Source organism: Nicotiana sylvestris, chromosome 10 (assembly GCF_000393655.2).
Source record: "Nicotiana sylvestris chromosome 10, ASM39365v2, whole genome shotgun sequence".
In the NCBI taxonomy this organism is placed as follows: domain Eukaryota; kingdom Viridiplantae; phylum Streptophyta; class Magnoliopsida; order Solanales; family Solanaceae; genus Nicotiana; species Nicotiana sylvestris.
This window is the reverse complement of record NC_091066.1, coordinates 95852785-95872261: the sequence shown is the minus strand read 5'-3', so window position 1 is coordinate 95872261 and position 19477 is coordinate 95852785. Positions and strand designations below refer to the sequence as shown.

At 35.5% G+C, this 19477-nt stretch overlaps 2 protein-coding genes and 1 pseudogene across 2 annotated transcripts; 1 reads left to right on the top strand and 2 right to left on the bottom strand.

Annotated features, from left to right (window-relative positions):
* Nucleotides 1-2: 2 nt before the first annotated feature.
* On the top strand, nt 3-4154 carry LOC104227035 (protein-L-isoaspartate O-methyltransferase 1-like; annotated as a pseudogene).
* Nucleotides 4155-5260: 1106 nt separating this feature from the next.
* Nucleotides 5261-8058, bottom strand: LOC104227036 (31 kDa ribonucleoprotein, chloroplastic). The gene is made up of 4 exons (NM_001425493.1): nt 7445-8058; nt 7110-7211; nt 6314-6595; nt 5261-5463 (listed from the first exon to the last, which is right to left on the bottom strand). Exons 1-4 carry the CDS (start codon nt 7940-7942, stop codon nt 5398-5400), a joined length of 948 nt encoding a protein of 315 aa, NP_001412422.1. The 5' UTR covers nt 7943-8058; the 3' UTR covers nt 5261-5397.
* A 2057-nt stretch (nt 8059-10115) lies between these two features.
* On the bottom strand, nt 10116-18708 carry LOC104227038 (indole-3-glycerol phosphate synthase, chloroplastic-like). Its single transcript, XM_009779166.2, has 10 exons — nt 18395-18708; nt 15805-16053; nt 15528-15704; nt 13442-13516; nt 13125-13169; nt 12885-13049; nt 12396-12474; nt 11933-12015; nt 11769-11837; nt 10116-10504 (listed from the first exon to the last, which is right to left on the bottom strand). The coding sequence occupies exons 1-10, from the start codon at nt 18581-18583 to the stop codon at nt 10424-10426; spliced, it is 1212 nt and encodes a 403-aa protein (XP_009777468.1). The 5' UTR covers nt 18584-18708; the 3' UTR covers nt 10116-10423.
* Nucleotides 18709-19477: the final 769 nt, after the last annotated feature.

Sequence of the window (19477 nt, the reverse complement as noted above, 5' to 3'; positions counted from 1 at the left end):
TTATAACGAAGAGGCAACACGTATATATTACCCATGAACTATAGTTATCCATGGCTCTTCCAATTTAATTGAATTGCCTTGAATTCCTATCTGATAGGCAACACTTATCCGATGAGTCCTATTTTATAGTAGTAATTTGTAAAGATGGGACAGAGGTGTAACAGGTGTTGGTGCGATAAACCTGTTCATCAGGTGTTGGTGCGAAAGAGCTTACACGAAGCTAAATTAATTAAGGTGAGAGTGAAGATGCCGTCTTTAATTTAGTGTTGTTGCAATGGCATGTAATTCCATTACCTTCACTCGCCACCTTCAACTACAATCTCCTCTTCTCCTCCTCGCTTCCTCTTCCTTCTATCGTCTCCCTAATCCTAAAATCTTCCCTCTCTTCTCCTCGATGGAGGTACACACCTTCCCTCTCTCTCCTCTTTTCATGTCTTATTTCGTCTCAATTTATTTTTCTTTTTTTAATCTGTGGGACACGTTTATATATTTAAAAATAATTTAACTTTAAAATTCTCGTTTAACACCACAAATGACTATATTTTGTTTTTAGATTAGACGTTTCTAAAGTCTCTTTGCACTGTCAAACACCCTCACATATATTGGACTCTTTCTTCTATTTGTCTAAAAATATTGACACTCGTTTGTGCTGGTACAGCATTTGGTTAATATCTATGTTTAAGGAATTTTTAAATTAAAAATGTTATCATAGTTGTTTGCATTACCTGAAGATACTGTTAAAAAATTCATACTCCTATTTAGTATATTGAGGTTATGTTGGTGTCGAGTTATTTACGTACATTTAGTAAGTTAAGTTGGGTACTAGTTTCTGTCTCTTATCAAGCCTGCAGTGTTTAACTTTCGTTTTATCTATTTGAGATCATATTTTAGTGAGCTAATTCCAAGGGGGATGGTCCAAGCTTCCTTCCATGAGAAATTATACTATTAATGAAGTAGCGCTTTTTTTAAAAAAATAAAATAAAATACTGGTACATGTACTAAGGGGGTGAATCCCATTATATTGGCACAAGCCAAACTATGGAGCAGTGTCAAGCAAACCAAGAAATCTCTTGAATGTGCAACCTTTGCTGTCAAAATTCTTTTCCGAAAAGAAGAGGTTATTTGTGTTTTGGGAAATAAAAATCACAGAATGTGAATATCATGGTTATTCTATTCTCTCGCGTGACTATTGGACCCCAATTTGATATGCGATATTGTGATAAACCATCTTTCCAATGAAACCTTATTGGTTAATTTGATTTTTGCCCTTTAGCATTGAAACAATTAGTAAATCTTGAAGTATTTACTCTTTTATTTAGTTCTTAGTTGTGGATTTGTAGTTTTAGCTGGTAGATTTGATGTATGTATTTTTTGTGTTTACTAAAGAATTGTTTGTTTAATTCTTGGGTTATTAATCATTTGTTCTGTTCTTAGTTACTGAAGAATTATAAAAAGTCGTCAGAGTTTAATTGGAATTATTTCTAGATTATTAATGTATTTAGAGTTCATGCATATTAAACTGATTAGAACTTTAACTTAATTTCAGTTTTAGAATCCAATGAAGTTTTAACATTTATAATTTGCATATATTTTTTTTCTTCACATAACGCCAATACAAGTAGCTTTAAACGAGAGTTTGTCTTGAGGCTGCTTTATGAAATGATAACGGACAAAATTCGGTTGTCATGCTTGATGTTGCCTGATCTGCGTTGCTATGAGCTGCCATCACAGTTTTACCTTAAGTCTCTGGCCACTAAGAGTAATGAGTTATTTGTATGACTTCATAATCACTTTTGCTTGTATGGTTTAAGGGTTCTTCCCTTGAAATTATGTCCTTAACTTCACTAATTCTAATTCAGTAACTGGATTTTACCTCATTTCAATCACTCTACCATTTCTAACCCAAGTACTTGATTAGCAAATAAGGTTAAAGCAGACTTCTTCTTCTCTGACTATGTGACCTGATAATTTTCTTAAATTCCTACCCCACCGTGAAGTCATAAGCTGTTATTGCCACTGATCTAGGTTCTTTTTGAATTTCTTTCCTAATATGGAAAAAAATACAGAGATGATGATAATATGGCTGTTAATTTGTGTAGGATGTACTTGAATAGTAATGGACGTTGGCTATGTATAGGACCTATTTGGGAAGCAGATCTTCTTAATGCATCTCACATCAAATGTTCTTATATCTTGAGACAGTAGTTATGATGTCTTATTTACTATGTCTTATTTAATGTGCATTCTTTCTCCTTCCCATTCAACCTTGAACAAGTCAGGAGATGGGCCAATGTCTCTCTCATCTCACTCTTGTTTTATGTTTGTCGACAGCAATATTGGAGTGGAACTGCAATTAGCAGAAACAAGGGAATGATTGAGCAGTTGCAGAGATATGGAGGGATCAGATCTGAGAAAGTAGTGGAAGTAATGAAAACTATCGACAGGGCTTTATTTGTACCTGAGGGAACCCCTGCTTATGTTGATAGCCCCGCGAGTATAGGTTACAATGCCACTATTTCAGCACCTCATATGCATGCTATGTGTCTTCAATTATTGGAGGACAAGTTGCAGCCTGGCATGCATGCTCTTGATGTCGGTTAAGGTGATTTTCGACATCGCTATTCCTGCAATCTCTTAGCAAATTGATACTGTTTCTTTCACTATTGGGGGGAAGGTATTAAGAGGGATGTCGCTGTATATGTGGCTAAATGTGTGTCTTTCATATTCAACTGCTAAGTTATTATTGTAATTTGCTTTATGAGGAATAAGAAACCGCTATTTACAAGCTCTAGAAGCATGGGGTTTATTACCATAAGTAGCATGGTTTTCACATGGTGGGTGACAGAAGTGACACCATCGGATGCAGTTGATATGGCAAATAGTCGCTGCTTATTGATTCTGAGTTTTCTAGACTTGGTTGATTCCATGACTCTGGGAGATCACCCGTAGTTGGATTGAGAATGAACCATCTTCAAATTTTTTCCTCTTATTTCCCCAAATTATCTATGTTATGTTGGATTCAGAGTAGTTAAACCAACAAAGTGGGATCAGTAGAAAGCTTGTTGAATAATATACTTAAACATCCTGACCAACTAGATTTTTTGAATCTATGGACCATCCAGTTAGTGAAGTCTTAAGCTATTATTTAAAAGCTTTTAGCTAGTTTTGCCTGCTAAAAGGATAGGTTGGCTTGGCTAAGGGTGAAATTACCTTGTTTTTCATCAATCAACCAATGGTTTGAGTGCTTTGTACCTTGATTGAACTGTTTCACAGCCGTTGACCATCTTAAAAATTCCGTTCTCCAGTAAATCTACTTATTATGAGTGTGCGGATGCTGATTTTACTTGGCACTTGGACTGGCTTCTGAATAGCTTGTTTTCTGTAGGAACTGGTTATCTCACAGCATGTTTTGCACTAATGGTTGGACCAAAAGGTCGAGTTGTTGGTGTTGAACATATCCCGGAGTTAGTTGCATGGTCAATGAAGAATGTCGAACAAAGTGCAGCAGCTCCCTTAATCAAAGACGGCTCCCTCTCACTGCATGTTGGTGGTATGGTTTATAGCTTTGTATTTCCAGCACGAAGCGTAAGAATTCAGAAATATACCACTACTTAAAGAATGTTGTCTCTCTTTATGGATCACAACTTAACAACTGTCAATAGTCAATATTTATTCTTACATGTACTGAGAAGTTTTAGATGTTTCTTAACCTTGTTTCTTAGTTTCTACTTTGACTATTTTCCCTGGATCAGTCGATGGGATTTATGTGTATTATAACAGATGGGAGGAAGGGTTGGCCAGAGCATGCACCCTACGACTATTCACGTAGGAGCAGCAGCAGGAGATATTCCACAAGATCTCATAGACCAGTTGAAGCCCGGAGGAAGGATGGTGATTCCAGTGGGAACTTTTTTTCAAGACCTACAGGTTATAAACAAGAATTCAGATGGTTCGATCAGCAGTCGAAGTGAGACTTGTGTCCGTTATGTTCCTCTCACTAGTCGGCATTCACAGTTAGAGGGCCTGTAAATTCAGCTGTTGGTTTGTGATGGTAACAGTCGTAGTTTACTGTGTATAACTAATTCTTCTTTTTTCTGCTTTCTTTTCTACAGCTAGCTCTACGAACTCTTAGAATGATGAATCAATGTATGAAATGGTACTGTTTTAGTTTCTATTTAGATTTCTCATACTAAGAGAGTCTTGTGCATACAATATTTCATATGGTGGTGGTGAATCGAAAATCCCCTTGGTTACTTGGCGTGAAAATGCAAACATAAAAATACAGGGTAACATTTCAGGAACATCCCTTCAATATGTTGCTGCCCGAGGAACCTAAAATGGAAGTGCGAAATATTTGAGATTAGCCGATCTGGGAGCAAAGGTGGTTCAGAATTTAAATTTCATGAGTTCAATATACGAGTTTTTTAGCATGAAATTCATTATATTTTCAAAGTTATGGGTTTATATGTCATGATCCGCCACACCATCATGCCACATAGGTGACACTTGGCATATATTTTTGTTATATGGAAGGGTTACATAAGTTAGGGAAAAGATCTTGGTGGAATATTCTAGAACTATGGAGAATTTCTTTAGAAAAATTCTAGATATTTCTGCATTTGTAGGAAGGTTCCAGAAAAATATAGAGGTTTCCTTAGGAAGACCTAGAACCCTATAGAATTGTTAGAAAAGTCTTTAGAAGAATCTAGCTATCTAGAATATTCTAAAGAAGGGACTTAGTTGTAAATATGGAAGGACTTGTAAAATAATTATTATTTACATATTAGCCCCTAGGTGATTAGTATAAATAGGGGTTATTCCTTTGGCAATTCTCATGTGTTCTAACATTTCTTAGCGATCTTGAGTATAGTATGGTTGACTTGGCATAACAAGAACGTGAGCAAGGAGTGCAAGATTGTGAGCGAGTTGCCAAGTGCCGCACGTGCGCTTAAGTTTAAGACTAAGGACGTGACATATAGCTACTATTTTGAGGGATTACATTTACAAATTAACATATGCAGTGTTAAGTAACCTGCAAATTCTTTGGCAAAGCAAGCCATGCTGTCCATACAAGAACGTTTGCTACATGCTATATCTAGTAACAACTCACTCCAATTCTCACATCTCTACGTCTAATTTTGTCCACCCACAAACATTCATCCACCAATTTGAAGTTCCCAGAAAGCAAAACAAAGAAAAAAAATAGTAGTAGACGCATTATCTATATAAAAGCAATTGCTAATTCAGGGTTCAAAACTTGGAATTCAAAGCTTACAAGCAAGTGCTAAAATGGAAAACGCCTAACCAAAATTCCGGAAAAAAAAAAATAAGAAAAAACACTCTTAGCTGCAGAATTGTGACCGCTATGATTATAGAACAAATGAACCTTTGATCAAATCAAAACGTGTTGCGCCTGGATCTATCTTCAGCAACATTTACCCTGATTGTCCTCCCATCCAAACTCTGTAATATACCAGCAGTGGAGAGAATTGTTAGCTTCAAGTCAACACTGTCAAACAAATATATCCTAACTATGAAATCCACACGAAAATATCAAAACCCACCAGCTTTATTAAGAGATAAAGTAGTAATGGATAAATCTGATTTAGGCTGTAGATGTAAGATAACCTTCAGAACAACAATAATATTTCATACTGTCGGATATTCTAAGCTTCACATGTTTCTTACCACTGAATAAATTCATCGTTTATGTACCAATTAAATATCATTGTAATGCACCTCTAGGCTCTAACGTATAAACACAGTTGAATAAACAACAATACCTTATTTGAAAAATTAGCTTATCTGACTCTCCAACAACTCATGCACTTACTCTATCATATCGGAGTTTTGTTTTAATCTTAAACATTTAACATCACATATGCATTGCTAATGCCATAATTAAATTAGTGCAGTAAGAACTCAGGTAATGACAAAAAGGGGTTTTTTGAGTGAATAAGTATGATGAACAAACTATAGGTAAAAGAAACAACAATCTTTAATGTCGACTTGCTTATCGTTGTGAAAAGAATAATTATACTCTATAATATAGCTGTTACAATTTCGCACTATCGTAATTTTGCCCTTAGTTTCCAGCATTCAGTTTGGATTTTATCAAAGAAACCCAAATAAAATAGCTTAATTAGAAAACTGATCTGCCGGAAAAGAAAAATGAAAATTTAGACAATGGAAAATATGAAAGGCGATTGAGAGAATTGACATGCTTCCTTTTCTGGTTAACTCTTCAAAGACAATATGAATTAACAAATGAGCATGACTTTGATTGTGTGTGAGAAATCTGTGTGTGTATTACCTGTCCATCAAGGTTTGCAATTGCATCACTCATTTCAGCTTCACTTGCCATCGTAACAAAACCAAAACCTCGCGACCGGCCAGTTTCTCTGTCATAAACTACCCGAGCACTTACTACTTTACCATGTTCACTGAACAGTTGCTCAAGGCGTGCATCATCAATGCCCCATGGGATATTGCCTACGTAGATCCTGTAAGACTGTTCAAATGTCCGAGGCGGACGCTCAGGTCGCTCTCCTCTACGAGCAGCTTTGTTGACTGTCAAGAGTCTTCCATTGACATCCTACTCATAGAGAAAATGAAAAATCAAAACACTACTGAAGTAGTCTGGAAACATATCAAAGTATTTGTGCTTCATATATCGAATTTTCACAAGAATCTATTCAAATTTTTAATTAAGCAATATATAGATACACACACATGTATAAATCCTTCACATTTTATCGCGTACACCAGAAGAATAAATCACACAAGCAATAAGCTCCTAAATTATACAAATTTTTTAAACTTCTTCACCACCCCTTACATTTCTTTTGTTCCATGCTTGCGTCCCATGTTTTTATGCTTCATCTATTGTAACCACAAAATGACTGAATTGTTATACTGGTCTCTTCACAAGAAACAGCTCAAAGCCATACAAAACAGTAAACATCATATTCAAATCCCATCTAACTGTTATCTCTGTATAATTCTTCTTTCTCCATATTTTTTTCCAAATAAACACATTAGCACGCGGCATGCAAGAATAAGCTTCTCACACAAAGATTTAGTACAAAAAAGGGCTAACATAAACTCACATAACGATTGTACATTTCCACAGCTTTCTCAGCTTCTTCCACCGTACTCATTGTCACAAAACCAAATCCACGACTTTGATCAGTGTCCCTATTGTAAATAACCTGTAAAAACAAAATATCAGCTCAATATTGACTTGCTGGTTTGTTTGCTTAAATTTTTAATCCTCTTAGACTGCTGAAATAGTTTCTTAGGACAGTGTCTACAAGACTCAAGCTCTACATGTATCTCCTCATAAATAAATAAATAATTTTCTCCTACGTTCAATTTCAAGAACCTCTGAAATAAAATTAAAAGAAAGATGCGAACTTCTCAGTGAAATTGTGTCAATAGTTACCTCAGCAATCTCAACAACACCAGCCTGCTCAAAAAGCCGAGCCAGCCCTTCACTGTCTACATCATAAGGTAAATTCCCAACAAACAACTTAGCATCTTCAGGTGGTTCTTGAAACTCCTCCTCCTCCTCGTCTGCTTCAACCTCATCACTCTCCCCAGCATCTCCAACTGCCTCTACAAACCCTTCTTCTTCTGTTTCTTCACCACTAGGTTCAAAGTTAAACAAGTCTCCAGATTCTTGTCCTTGGCCGTCAAGGATAAGGGTGTTTTCTTCTTCTTGCAGTGCAGAAACTGATGTTTTCTTTTTTGGGGATAAGATACAAGGAGAATAAGTGCAAGAAAGGTGGAGGAGTTTAATGGGTTTTAATGTGTTTGAGAGATATGGGTAAGCAAAAGATTTGGATTTTGTGGTGGTGGCAAAGAGGGGAGGAAGAGAAATGAGGCAACTGTTCGTTGCCATGGATGAAGGCTTGATTATTGGCTTTGTTGCACACGACATTTCTCTATGCCTCTCTACGGAAGGGTTTCGAGTAGAAGGGAGAGAGGATAAGATGAAGAGGACTGAGGAGAAAGGCAGAGGTTTGAAACGGCGGATGGTCCAAGATTTTGTTGGGGATTTTTCTTAGATTTTTTGCCCTCTAGGACTAGGAAAGGGGATTTGGAGGTCGAAAAACAATTATATTATGTGGGCGTTTGGGCATAAGAATTGTAAAATTTAGGGAAAAAAAAAATTCAAACGAAAATGATATTTGAAAAATTAGAGCTTATTTGAATATGAATAAATTTTGGATTGTTTTTGAATTTTTGTGAGTGATCTGAGTAAAAATTTTGAAAAATAATTTTTTTGAGTTTTTCAAAATTTATCTTCGAGTGAAAATTGAAAATTTGATGGTCAACTACTGATTTCGAAAAAAAAATAAAGAATTTAGAAAAAAGTAAAAAAAAAAAAAATTATGGCCAAACGGACTCTAAATTTTGTAAGAGCCGTTTGGTGTCCAGACAAGCTAGGAGTAGGAGTATTAATGGATCTTTAAAAAAGATCATATCCACAATCGAGGTTTTTTTAATAAATTTATAATAGTACCAATAATTACGACAGATTTTTATTTTACAAAAATAAATCAAAAAATATCAAATAATTTATATAGAAAATATATTTTATATATTATGTTTAAAATAATAAAATATTTTTTTTCTTGGCCCTAATGATAATGAAACGTTTACCATCTAACAAGTATAAAATGAGAAAGTTTCTAACTCTCAAATCTATCATGCTACTCCTATTGAAACTAAATTAGTTTTAGCTAGCATCTTGAACAGCCACAGGTAATTTGGCGATCTTGAGTATCAAACCATAAGGTATTAAATATCTTTACTCTCACTGTGATTTAGATTTTTCTTATTGGATACTTAATCTTCTAATAGACTCGATTTTGAGTCCAATCTTGATTAATACATTCCAACTCGTATGATCTATATTTTTTTGTCTTTACTTCATTTCTCATACGCTATAGCAGACTACTGAGATAAATTTCTATTTTGGCTATCTTTCATATTTTCTTGATTCAACGTCTTTTAAACTATAAAAAAATGTATAGAGAGTATTGTTGAAATCATAAGTAAGTATGTATCTTATCGCGTTCTAACTTTGATTAGTGACTCTGACATGACATTTTAAGAAAAATACTGAAAGTTAACCGAATCGTAACGATACCGAATAAAAATCGAGAATTGGGACGGTTTTTCAAAGTCTAATTTTGGTTATATAAAATGAAGTAATTGAAAAATTAGTACGGTATAAATTTTATAAAGTAACCGATGGAACCGAATCATTGACACCCCTAGCCAAGAGATTAATAATAAAGGTGTTAGTAAGGCAAAGAATATAATCGATCGCGAGTTCAATTGAATCTTTTTAATAACCCAATTTAAATTTTATATATATATATATATATATATATATATATATATATATAAATTATTGATGTAATGATCCGGCCGGTCGTTCGGAGTATTTTAGCCCTGTTCACTATTTATTACCTCCTCTATGTTAAATTATGATTGTCGGGGTGGTTGTTTGTTTGTATGTTGAGCTTGTATAGCTAAGTTAACAACCCAATTGGTATAATTTTATCTTTTCCTCAAAATCAACATCAATCTCCTTTATATCTCATTTTTAGTTTTAAAAAAAATGTCCAATAAAAAATAATATTTGCATTATAAATTTTGCATAACTAATACCTGCGCTAATTCATACCTAACTTGTTGCTCAACCAAAGGATTAAAAGTTCCCAAAGCAAGAAAGAACGACATCGAAAAAGTTTGGAAACGAAAAAAATGCAATTCTTTCTTATAGTGGTGGTGTACAGCAACTTGTGCCACCTTGACTAATTCACTGAATATCTAAATGTATCAAGTCCACTAAGCTTGAAGACTCATTTATTCCTGTAATAAGACTCGTTTTCCACTCAGTTTTCAGATCCAAACCAACGACAATGGCTAAATCCTTGACATGCCTGGCTGATCTTAAATTCAATCTTCTTGTATCTATGATAAAAACCAAAATTTGAATAATAATAAATAAATGAATTCTAAGGAGGCACGGGTCCAAGAGAAAGCCAGTTAATGCAAAATGAAATACAGGCCAAATAAAGGTTTTGGATGGTAAGGCATATTCACAAAGGATATAATTCATATTAGGAGTCAAAGGATGATCTCTTGCCCCAATTTATCTGTTTTTACAAGAGCGTCTGCAAAATACTCTAAGTTGTCCTGAGAACACAAATACACAATTCATACACATCTAATGGAGCCTACAACTAGCACTTGAGAAAGGTATTCCCATTGAAACTGCAGTCTACATTATGCATCTTTCCATTGAAGACCTCTGTGATACATATTGTAAGGGAATGATTGTGGCGAAGAATCTCAACAATACTCTCTTCAAGAAAGAGTTACGAAGTTAAATGGATGGACATTCTCAAGAAATATCTTTACCAAAGAGTTCACTTATTCCTTTAGCAGGATCCATCTGTTTTACAAGCGACTCTCCAACTAGCACCTACAAAATCCAATGACATTTATGATAGGGAAAATTTCACATAAGAACAACTAGGCTCCCTACTTTCAACTTTATAGCTCATATTTCAATTTACAACCAACTAGCCCAAAAATAATAGGCTAATACTTAACATTCAACTCCAACGGATTCTCGAAATTACTATATAATTTTTAAAAAAGATTGCTCAAGCTTTTAAGTTAATTTTTGAATCAGTAACTGTGACTCAAATATTAGTTCAACAAACCAAATCTATTTGGGTGGTAAAAATTAGATTTTTAACAAGCTAAAATATGTGAGTTTAAATTTAGACTTGATAGAAATAGTATAAGGAGGTTGTATATAAAATTTGAAGTCATTTAGTGGAGATTTGGACTGGTTTTGAACAAGAATTGTAACTGAAAATCGTGGAAGAAGTTCGTCTACAGACGCTTGTATAAAGGTGTATAAAAGTGTATAATAGTGTATAAGATGTGTTTATACACTCATATACACTACTCCCTCCGTTTCAATTTATGTGAACCCATTTGACTGGCCACGAAGTTTAAGAAAAGAGAGAAACTTTTGAACTTGTGGTGTAAAATGAGGCACATATATTTTGTGTGGCTATAAATCATTGCATAAAGGTAAATTGTTTCCAAATAAGGAAAGAGATCATTCTTTTTGGCACGAACCAAAAAGGAAATAGGTTCACATAAATTGAAACGGAGGGAGTATTATACAAGATTATACAAAATTATACAAAAAACTGACTTCGTCTTCTACCTTGCGTTTTCTCTGAAATTTAACTCAATCTTGCTCAAATCTACTCCAAATCACTTCAAATTTAAAATTTAAACTCCTTTTGATATTTTCAATCAATTGGAACAACGCCAAATCCAAACAACTAACATACTCAAAAATCCTATTTTCGAAAGCAAAGGTTTGAATGACCTTCAATGGTAGACTTCTACTCTTCAATTTTCTGACAATGCAAATAGGGAGAGAAGCAGAAAATACACAGCCCCTTGAAGCATATGTAGAAGATGCAAGAAGAAGAGAGAGTGAAAGCAAAAGTTGTAATTCTTTCTTTATGATATATGCATCATATAATATTGAAAAAATGGCATATGAAAACAACTAACTGATAACACGATTTGTCAAATGAAGACAAAAGGAACTAAGTGAAGTAACTTCAGAATAGCAATGACTATGTATCCTAGTATCTACTGTGCAGTAACCACATGCAGTCTGCAGTAAGGATTTCAAGATTATTAAGACAACTTACTGCTTTAACACCAGCTTCTTGTACATAAGCAACATCAGCAGGTGTAAAGAGTCCAGACTCCCCAACCACCTAGAGAATTAAAGTATCAAGAAACATCACAACTTATTGAGAGAACAAATTACAAAAGAATAATAATTATAAAATATACGCATGGAAGTTCTTACAATTATGCCCTCCTCATGGATCCTTTTCCCACGTTCTCCTTCAAGAAGGTTTTTGGTATTGCTAATGTCCACCTTGAATGTTCCTGATAACATAAGAAGTTAAATTATGAGGCAATAAGTCTTCAACAATTTATGCATAAAGTTGACATGCATGTGCCTATACATGGTTTACTATGCTTGTACAGTTTTCACTAGCCCTACAGGCAGCCAAACAATTTGTCTCCTGGCAATAATTGAGATGTATGCAAAACAAGTAATGATCAATGAATTGTGTAGAATTAATAAAGCAAATACCAAGATCTCGTTAAGTTGACACGCATGCGCCTATACTTGGTTTCCTATGCTTGTACAGTTTTCACTTGCCCTAAAGGCAGCCAAACAATTTGTCTCCTGATAGTAATTGACGGCATGTACGCAACCAAGTAATAATCAATGAATAGTGTAGAATTAATAAACCAAATACCAAGATCTCGATTATTGATGCCAATAAGCTCAATCCCATCAATTCCGAGGACGCGATCCATTTCCCTCTCATCATGCACCTAGAAGATGAACAACCAGGAAAAACAATTGAATATGCTAAGAATTTAGGAAACAAATAGAGGCTGAGAAAGAGATGTTGTTTCTCTTGAAAAGGAAACAGAATCAAGGCAAAGAAAGATGAGAATCTCATCCATCAGCTAAGAATGTCCAATTACATCGAAAATACAGGGGAAATCAAAGCAAACATATGCAGCTACAGAAGAGCTTTCGACATGAAAGAAACTTGTAGCAAACATAATACATCATGAATCATTTTACCAAACTTAGAAAATGTAATTTCACTTTTTTCCGCTTCTTGGTTAACGAAATGTAAAACAAAAGCCTGGCAACATGTCAATGAATCGAAGATAAATTTTCCCCTTTTGGCGCAAAGGATAAAAAACTAAGAGTGAAGAAATTAAAATTTTACCTCAACTAGCGCCGTCAATCCAAGTAATTTGCAGATCTTAGTCATATACATGATGTCAAGATCTGGTAGAACAGCAGCAATTAAAAGAATTGCATCGGCACCTTTAATACGAGCATAGTAGATTTGCCAAGCATCTACAACAAATTCTTTACACAGCAAAGGACACTGCAAACAGTGGAGTTTAATGGAGAAGTTGATAAATTATAGCTTGTATAACAAACTCTAAGCTAACCTGCATACCTCTACTCCAGCATTTCTTATGGCCTCGAGATTCTCAAAGCTTCCCTAATTGATCAAATGAAGTAATGTGTCAATATGAAAGAGAAAATCATGTCTAAGCACATCCTGATTCACCAGTATGGTCTACAAGCAAATCTATGATGGAATATGACATTCCTCTGAAATACCATTCCAAAAGTGACGACTAATAAGAATGTAAAAATCATCATTTTCATATATCCTAATCAGCTTGTCAGGAGGATTTCACTATTTCCCATAGTCATTCATAGTACAAAGAGTACAAACCTTCTCAAGAGTTTTGAAAAATGAAATTTTACCTGAAAATACTTCTCGTCTGTCAAAACACTAAGGCACGCTGCCCCACCTTTTTCATAAGCTTTGGCAATCTTTACCTGTCAAATAAACATAAAAAGTTTGAAGCAAAGGTCCATCTGGAACATTGAACTCACTTTGACGATGGTTTGACTAAAAGGATAGGTTTCTTTGTCAACGACCATGAGCTATATGTGAGTTCACATGTGAGTTCATCGAGCAAATCCTATTTCATATTGGTAATAAAAGCCTGAATAGATGTTGTTTATTTTCAAGTAAGTTCATGAGAAACAAATAGTAATCTCGCATATGACTTAAACTATGCCTTTTTGGCATCTGGCTCTTTTACTTCCAATAAATATAATTCCCCGATGAAGACCACATTTACAAGGAGGAGCAATTTTGTGGGCTGCAAGCATCCAGCGTGACTACTGAAAACTTGTGCTCGAGCAAGATTTCATTTGCTTAATGATGCAGGACTAGATAAATGTAGCATTTTTTCCAACTTACAGGGTTGACAAAGAAAAGAAGTGTGGTTTGGAAAAGCAGACAAACATTAGATCCGCCATCTCATCTGAAGAATTTCCAAGAAAGCAAAGATGGCCATTTTTAGCATTTGACTTCTCTAAATTTATTTATTTTTCCATTTTTTTATAAAGTTATATTGGACTTATTTTTTATAAGGCATATTTGACTGATAGATGTGGCTCTTCCAATGTAAAATGAAAACTATAAACCAGCTGAAGCTAAGAAACGGGGATTCGACAGGCGGCTACCAATACTAATTGAAGATCTCTTTTACCTTGACATTGAACTGCATGGCGACCAATAATCAGTTTCCTTCTTTTATTTCCTTTTTCCTTTTTCTGGAATGAGGTGGAAAAGAAACCCATCTGACCTAATCCAAGCTTGCAACTAAAAAGTTTTGGGAACTGTTAGATCAGTCAAATATTTTAGTGCTTGAAATGGGTGAATCAATCTGGCAGTAGAGTTAGAAATAGTTAAACCTCTCTACAAATACATTCTAGTGTTGTCAAAGGTGCGCTTGAAGCAAGGTGCAAAACATGTTGAGCGCTTCGCGTGGCTTAGCGGGCGCTTTAGTGACGTCATCAAGGCTCTAAGCGTAATCCTGAAGAGTCCACACTAAACAATTGATATTTCACTTTGTCGATTCTCTTTTCATTTCTTTGTCCATATATTTGTTATTCATGCTTGAAGGGGAGCCTTGGAGCAATGGTAAAGTTATCTCTGTGTGACCTATAAGTCACGAGTTCGAGTCCTGGAAGCAACCACTAATGCTTGCATTATGATAGGGTGTCTATATCACACCCCTTGGGGTACGGCCATTCCCTGAACTCTACATGAACATGAGATGCCTTGTGCACCGGGCTGCTCTTTTTATGCTTAAAATTCAAAGTCTTGGACTACACATACATATTTGGATTTTTTTCTCCATTTGCGCCTTTCTTCATTAAAGCCACGCTTTATTTGTGCTTTTCTCTTAAAGCCCCAATGGACCTTAAGTTTTTTTGCGCTTTTCGCTTTTGATAACACTGATGCATCTAACTAGATTTTGATCTCAAACTAATCTAGTGAAGGATAAAAAGCGATCATTCTTCATCTATTTCATTGTAACCTAATGGTCAGTTTATATTCTAATTTACATAAGAAATAGATCGCAAAGTTGTTTTCAAAATTTTAAATATATTTCACCAGACAGTTCAGATGACTTACAATTAAGTGAGATTAGTCAGCAAATTCCTTTCTTTATATATATATATATATATATATATATATATATATATATATATATATAGGGAGAATTTTGTTCATCAATTTATCTTTATGGAAGATATAGATAAAATTCAATAGTTATTTCGTCACTAGATATCCTATCCTATAGCACAGAATTATGTCAAAAAGATGCCAAGTGTGTCAATAATCTCTGATTAGCTTTCAAACCTAATTTCAAACATAAAAAAAAGTGAAAATTATAAAGGAACTTTCAATAACTGTAGACCAAGAATACATGTCTAACAAAGTAAGATTTCTTTTTGTTTAATTTTACATGAAAGTAAACATCACACTTACAGGATTAAAATCTTCTCGAAGAAGTCCTCTACTTGGAGAAGCCTTCTTCACTTCAGCAATAAGACCAGGCAATCCAGTTCTCGAATATGATCTTCTGAGAGCTCCTAGAAAATCTCTAGTAGGTGGAGCACTGCTAATAGCTTTCTTCAACGCGGAAAGAGGTGTCCTCTCTTTCATCTGGCAATCAAACCTCCAGTTTTAATTCATAGATCAGAAACAAAGAATGACTATCATAGGAACTCTCAGGCAGAATTTTGGATTTGAGCCTCATAGGTACCTGCAAAACTTCCTTGTCTTTGTACCATATAATTTCTTCTAGAATATTGCATGGAGTATTGCCTTCATTCTCCACTTGAAATTCAAAAGGGCCAACATAGTGCAAAGGAGGTCTTGTTGGTGGCCTCCTCCTAATTCTTATACCCTGACTTGCAGCTATTTCGTCTTGCAACCTCTCCACTTCCCACTCCTTTATTTTGAGAGCATCTTCTTCAGAAATGGTGTCTTCAGAAACCACCGCAGATCCATCCTTCAATCAGACCAATTACAATGCATCTTAGAACTACGCGTAAGGAGAGCAGCATTTCTCATGTATCCTTATGATGCTACCAAACAATCTAAAGGCCAAATGGCAATTGGAAATATTCAAATTGAAATGAAATATTAACAGGTATCAGACGAAAACTTTTATCGTTTCAGGTTAGGAGTCAATAAATAAGGCACGTGCAATCACAACAATTTGATATGAATTGTAGAACATAGATATCACCACCCCATAAAAAAGAAGACATGATTTTTATAAATTCTAAGAAATCAAACAACCCGATGCGCAATTGATATGAACATGATTACACAAATAATTATATCTAACCAGTCAGACTTTCTAAATCAGTCATAATGAATAGAAAATCATATTTTATCACCAAACTTAGTTGATATGCTTTTAAACAGACAATGTACGTAAGTTTATAGGATTTCAGTAAGCACCTTTATTTGTCAGACCATCAAATGTTTAAGTATATCATTCTAAGGGAGAGATATGGACCACAAAATATGAAAACCTTGACATAATAACCCTGCATATCTTTCCATATGTGAAAGCCTTGGTGAACAGAGTTACCTGGTACCAATGCTGGTGAGACGTAATAAGTATCTGGTGGATTTAGTTGAAGTGCGCGCAAGCTAGCCCTAACACCACCGCTATAAAAAAACACCCTGCAATCTTCTCGGGCCCACCTTCAAGATCCTAAGGGCTCAATGTGTGCGTACATAATTTTCTGATCTATACAAAGATGTTCTGATTACAAAATAGACAATGCTCCCTTTGTCCCATTTGTGTGACACTATAACTATTTGGAAGTCAAACAGTTTTATCTTTTTATGTTGTTTTTAAAATCTGACCCTTGCTGGGTTCAGCAATGCAACCCATGAGGCCGACATGGAAGTGAGCCTTGATACTCAAGTTATCCCCAGGAGATGGAGGAAATGGAGTTTCAAGTATCTGGGATTTATAATTCAAGGTAATGGGGAAATTGACGAAGATGTCACACATCATATTGGAGAGGGATGGATGAAATAGAGGCTCACATCGGGGGTCCTGTGTGCCAAAAAGGTACCACCTAGTCTTAAAGATAAGTTCTACAGAGTGGTAGTTAGATCGACTATGTTGCATGGGGCGGAGTATTGGTCAGTCAAAAACTCTCATGTCCAGAAGATGAAAGTAGCAGAGATGAGAATGCTAAGATGGATGTGTTGGCATACTAGGAAGATAAGATTAGGAATGAAGATATTCAGGATAAGGTTGGAGTGATCTCAATAGTGGACAAAATGCAGGAAGTGAGCTGAGATGGTACGAGCATGTGAAGAGGAAGTGCACTGATGCACCAGTCAGGAGGTGTGAGAGGTTGCCCATGGAGAGTCTAAATCTGAGGAGAAGTAGAGGCAGGGCGAAGAAGTATTGGGGAGAGGTGATTAGGAAGGACATGGCGCAGCTGCAGCTTACCGAGTACATGACTCTTGATAGGAACGGGTGGAGGTCAAGAATTAGGGTAGAGGGTTAGTAGGTAGACGCACGGTTTCCATTTCATTTCAGTAGTAATAGTATTAAACTCACTCTCTCTTATTCTAAGATTTTTAGTATTACATTTTGTTTGCTTCAGTTATCCTATTTTTCTGTTGTTGTTACTTCCTTTTCTTTTTTTCCCTTGCTTGCTGTTGTTGCTGCTTCTTTTCCACGACTATTTATTTTCAGCCGAGAATCTATCGGAAACAAGCTCTTTACCTTCACAAGGTAGGGGTAAGGTCTACCTACACTACCCCTCCCCAGACCCCACTCGTGGAATTTCACTGGATATGTTGTTGTTGTTGACACTTGCTTCAAGCTCCGGGAGAATGGCCCTACCCGATGTGATCTACACTGTATCTCAACTGTCTATGTTGTGGAGTAAACACTGACTCAGAGGAGAAAGAAACTGATTCCTGAAGTGAATTCAAGCTGGTGCATCATCAATAGAAAGAGACGCTCTACTGAATATTATAACAGTGAATAATTAGAATATTTAGTATTTCCGCTACCTGTTCTGTTTATGCCAATTTTCTCTGCTCCTTATCCCAATATTTTAAATTTAGAAAAATTGTGAGTCATAGTGTTTTTCATATAGTTTCTACATTTGTAAAATTTTGTTCTAAGTGACTAAAAACCGCTATCCAATGCATACCGACAGATTACATGGTTTACCTCTCATACTCTGATGCGATGCGAACTGGTAAGCGTTAGAAGTTGACAAATGAAAAGATTATTCGATCTTCTAGAGGCAATCATAACGCAATACTTACACATAACACAATGAATGCACGATTCAAGAAGCTACCTGTTGAACTCGAACGGGGGGACATTGCAGCGAAGAGCGAGCTCGATCAGTCATGGAAATTCCGGCTGGAATTAACCTGGAGAATGCGAAATTCTTGGCAAGGGGTTGGAATGATAGCCTAGGTCTTGCCGTCGACGCTGCAGTTGCCGTCGCGGTAAAGGTGGTTCTCAATGGCACTACAGCTTCCATAACAATGTGTTGAGTGCGGTGGAAGTGTAGGGCCGCCGTACGGAGAGTGGGGGCGATAGTTCGGGGAATAGAATGGGATGGCGATTTGGACCGGATTAGTTCGGGTCAGATTATAACACTCTTTTTGGATCATTGTCACACATTTTTTTATAATATATTATGTTTTATGAATACAATATTTGAATATATTATATTATTTATTATTATTAAATAATACTTTTATTATTTAATTTAACTATATCGTGCATAAATTTACTAAAATATCCCCGACTTCGAAAAAACATGAACACTAGCTTTTTCATCAAAAGGGTGGCAGTAAAGCAACTTAATTACGTAAAACATAGGCCATTCTACACATATATCTATATATACTATTGTTTACCTTGAAAATGATATTAATAATTATATTTGATATTTGATTTGTGGTTCTAAAAATATGTGACTTATCTTAGGTGAAATACATAAATGGCCCCTCCAAATTATCCACAACCTATTTATCAAGTAGACACCTCAAATTATTTTTTAGTGCATCTCTTAAACCCTTCAAAGTGACATGGCAAAATGTGTGTACTACACTGGCGTTGCAGCAAGTGAAGCTTTCAAAATTGTGTTTATTTCTTTTCTTTTTTTAATTTAATTGGTGGAGTCCACTTTTCCTCATCTTTCTTCTCCAAAATTTTCTTCTGTATTCACTGCACCGTAACCCACCATTCTCAACACCACAACTTTACCATAATAGTGAATGTGCAAAGTAGCAGAAGCCATTGAAAACCCCGGCGCGTAGAAGCCATTGAAAGCAATAGAAGTTATTCACTACACAAGTTATTTTCATCCATTCCTCTTCAGCCAATCCCAAGAGGCAAAAATTGGTGGTGAAATTGTGGTGTCTTCAGC

Coding starts and splice junctions, on each gene's coding strand:
- LOC104227036 (NM_001425493.1), bottom strand. CDS start 7,942: ATGTCGTGTGCAACAAAGCCAATAATCAAGCCTTCATCCATGGCAACG. Junction 7,212..7,444: donor GTGTTGTTGAGATTGCTGAG/GTAACTATTGAC, acceptor TTGTTTTTACAG/GTTATTTACAATAGGGACAC. Junction 5,464..6,313: donor TTGCAAACCTTGATGGACAG/GTAATACACACA, acceptor GGTATATTACAG/AGTTTGGATGGGAGGACAAT.
- LOC104227038 (XM_009779166.2), bottom strand. CDS start 18,583: ATGGAAGCTGTAGTGCCATTGAGAACCACCTTTACCGCGACGGCAACT. Junction 13,050..13,124: donor TAAGAAATGCTGGAGTAGAG/GTATGCAGGTTA, acceptor CACTGTTTGCAG/TGTCCTTTGCTGTGTAAAGA. Junction 11,838..11,932: donor TCCATGAGGAGGGCATAATT/GTAAGAACTTCC, acceptor TTAATTCTCTAG/GTGGTTGGGGAGTCTGGACT.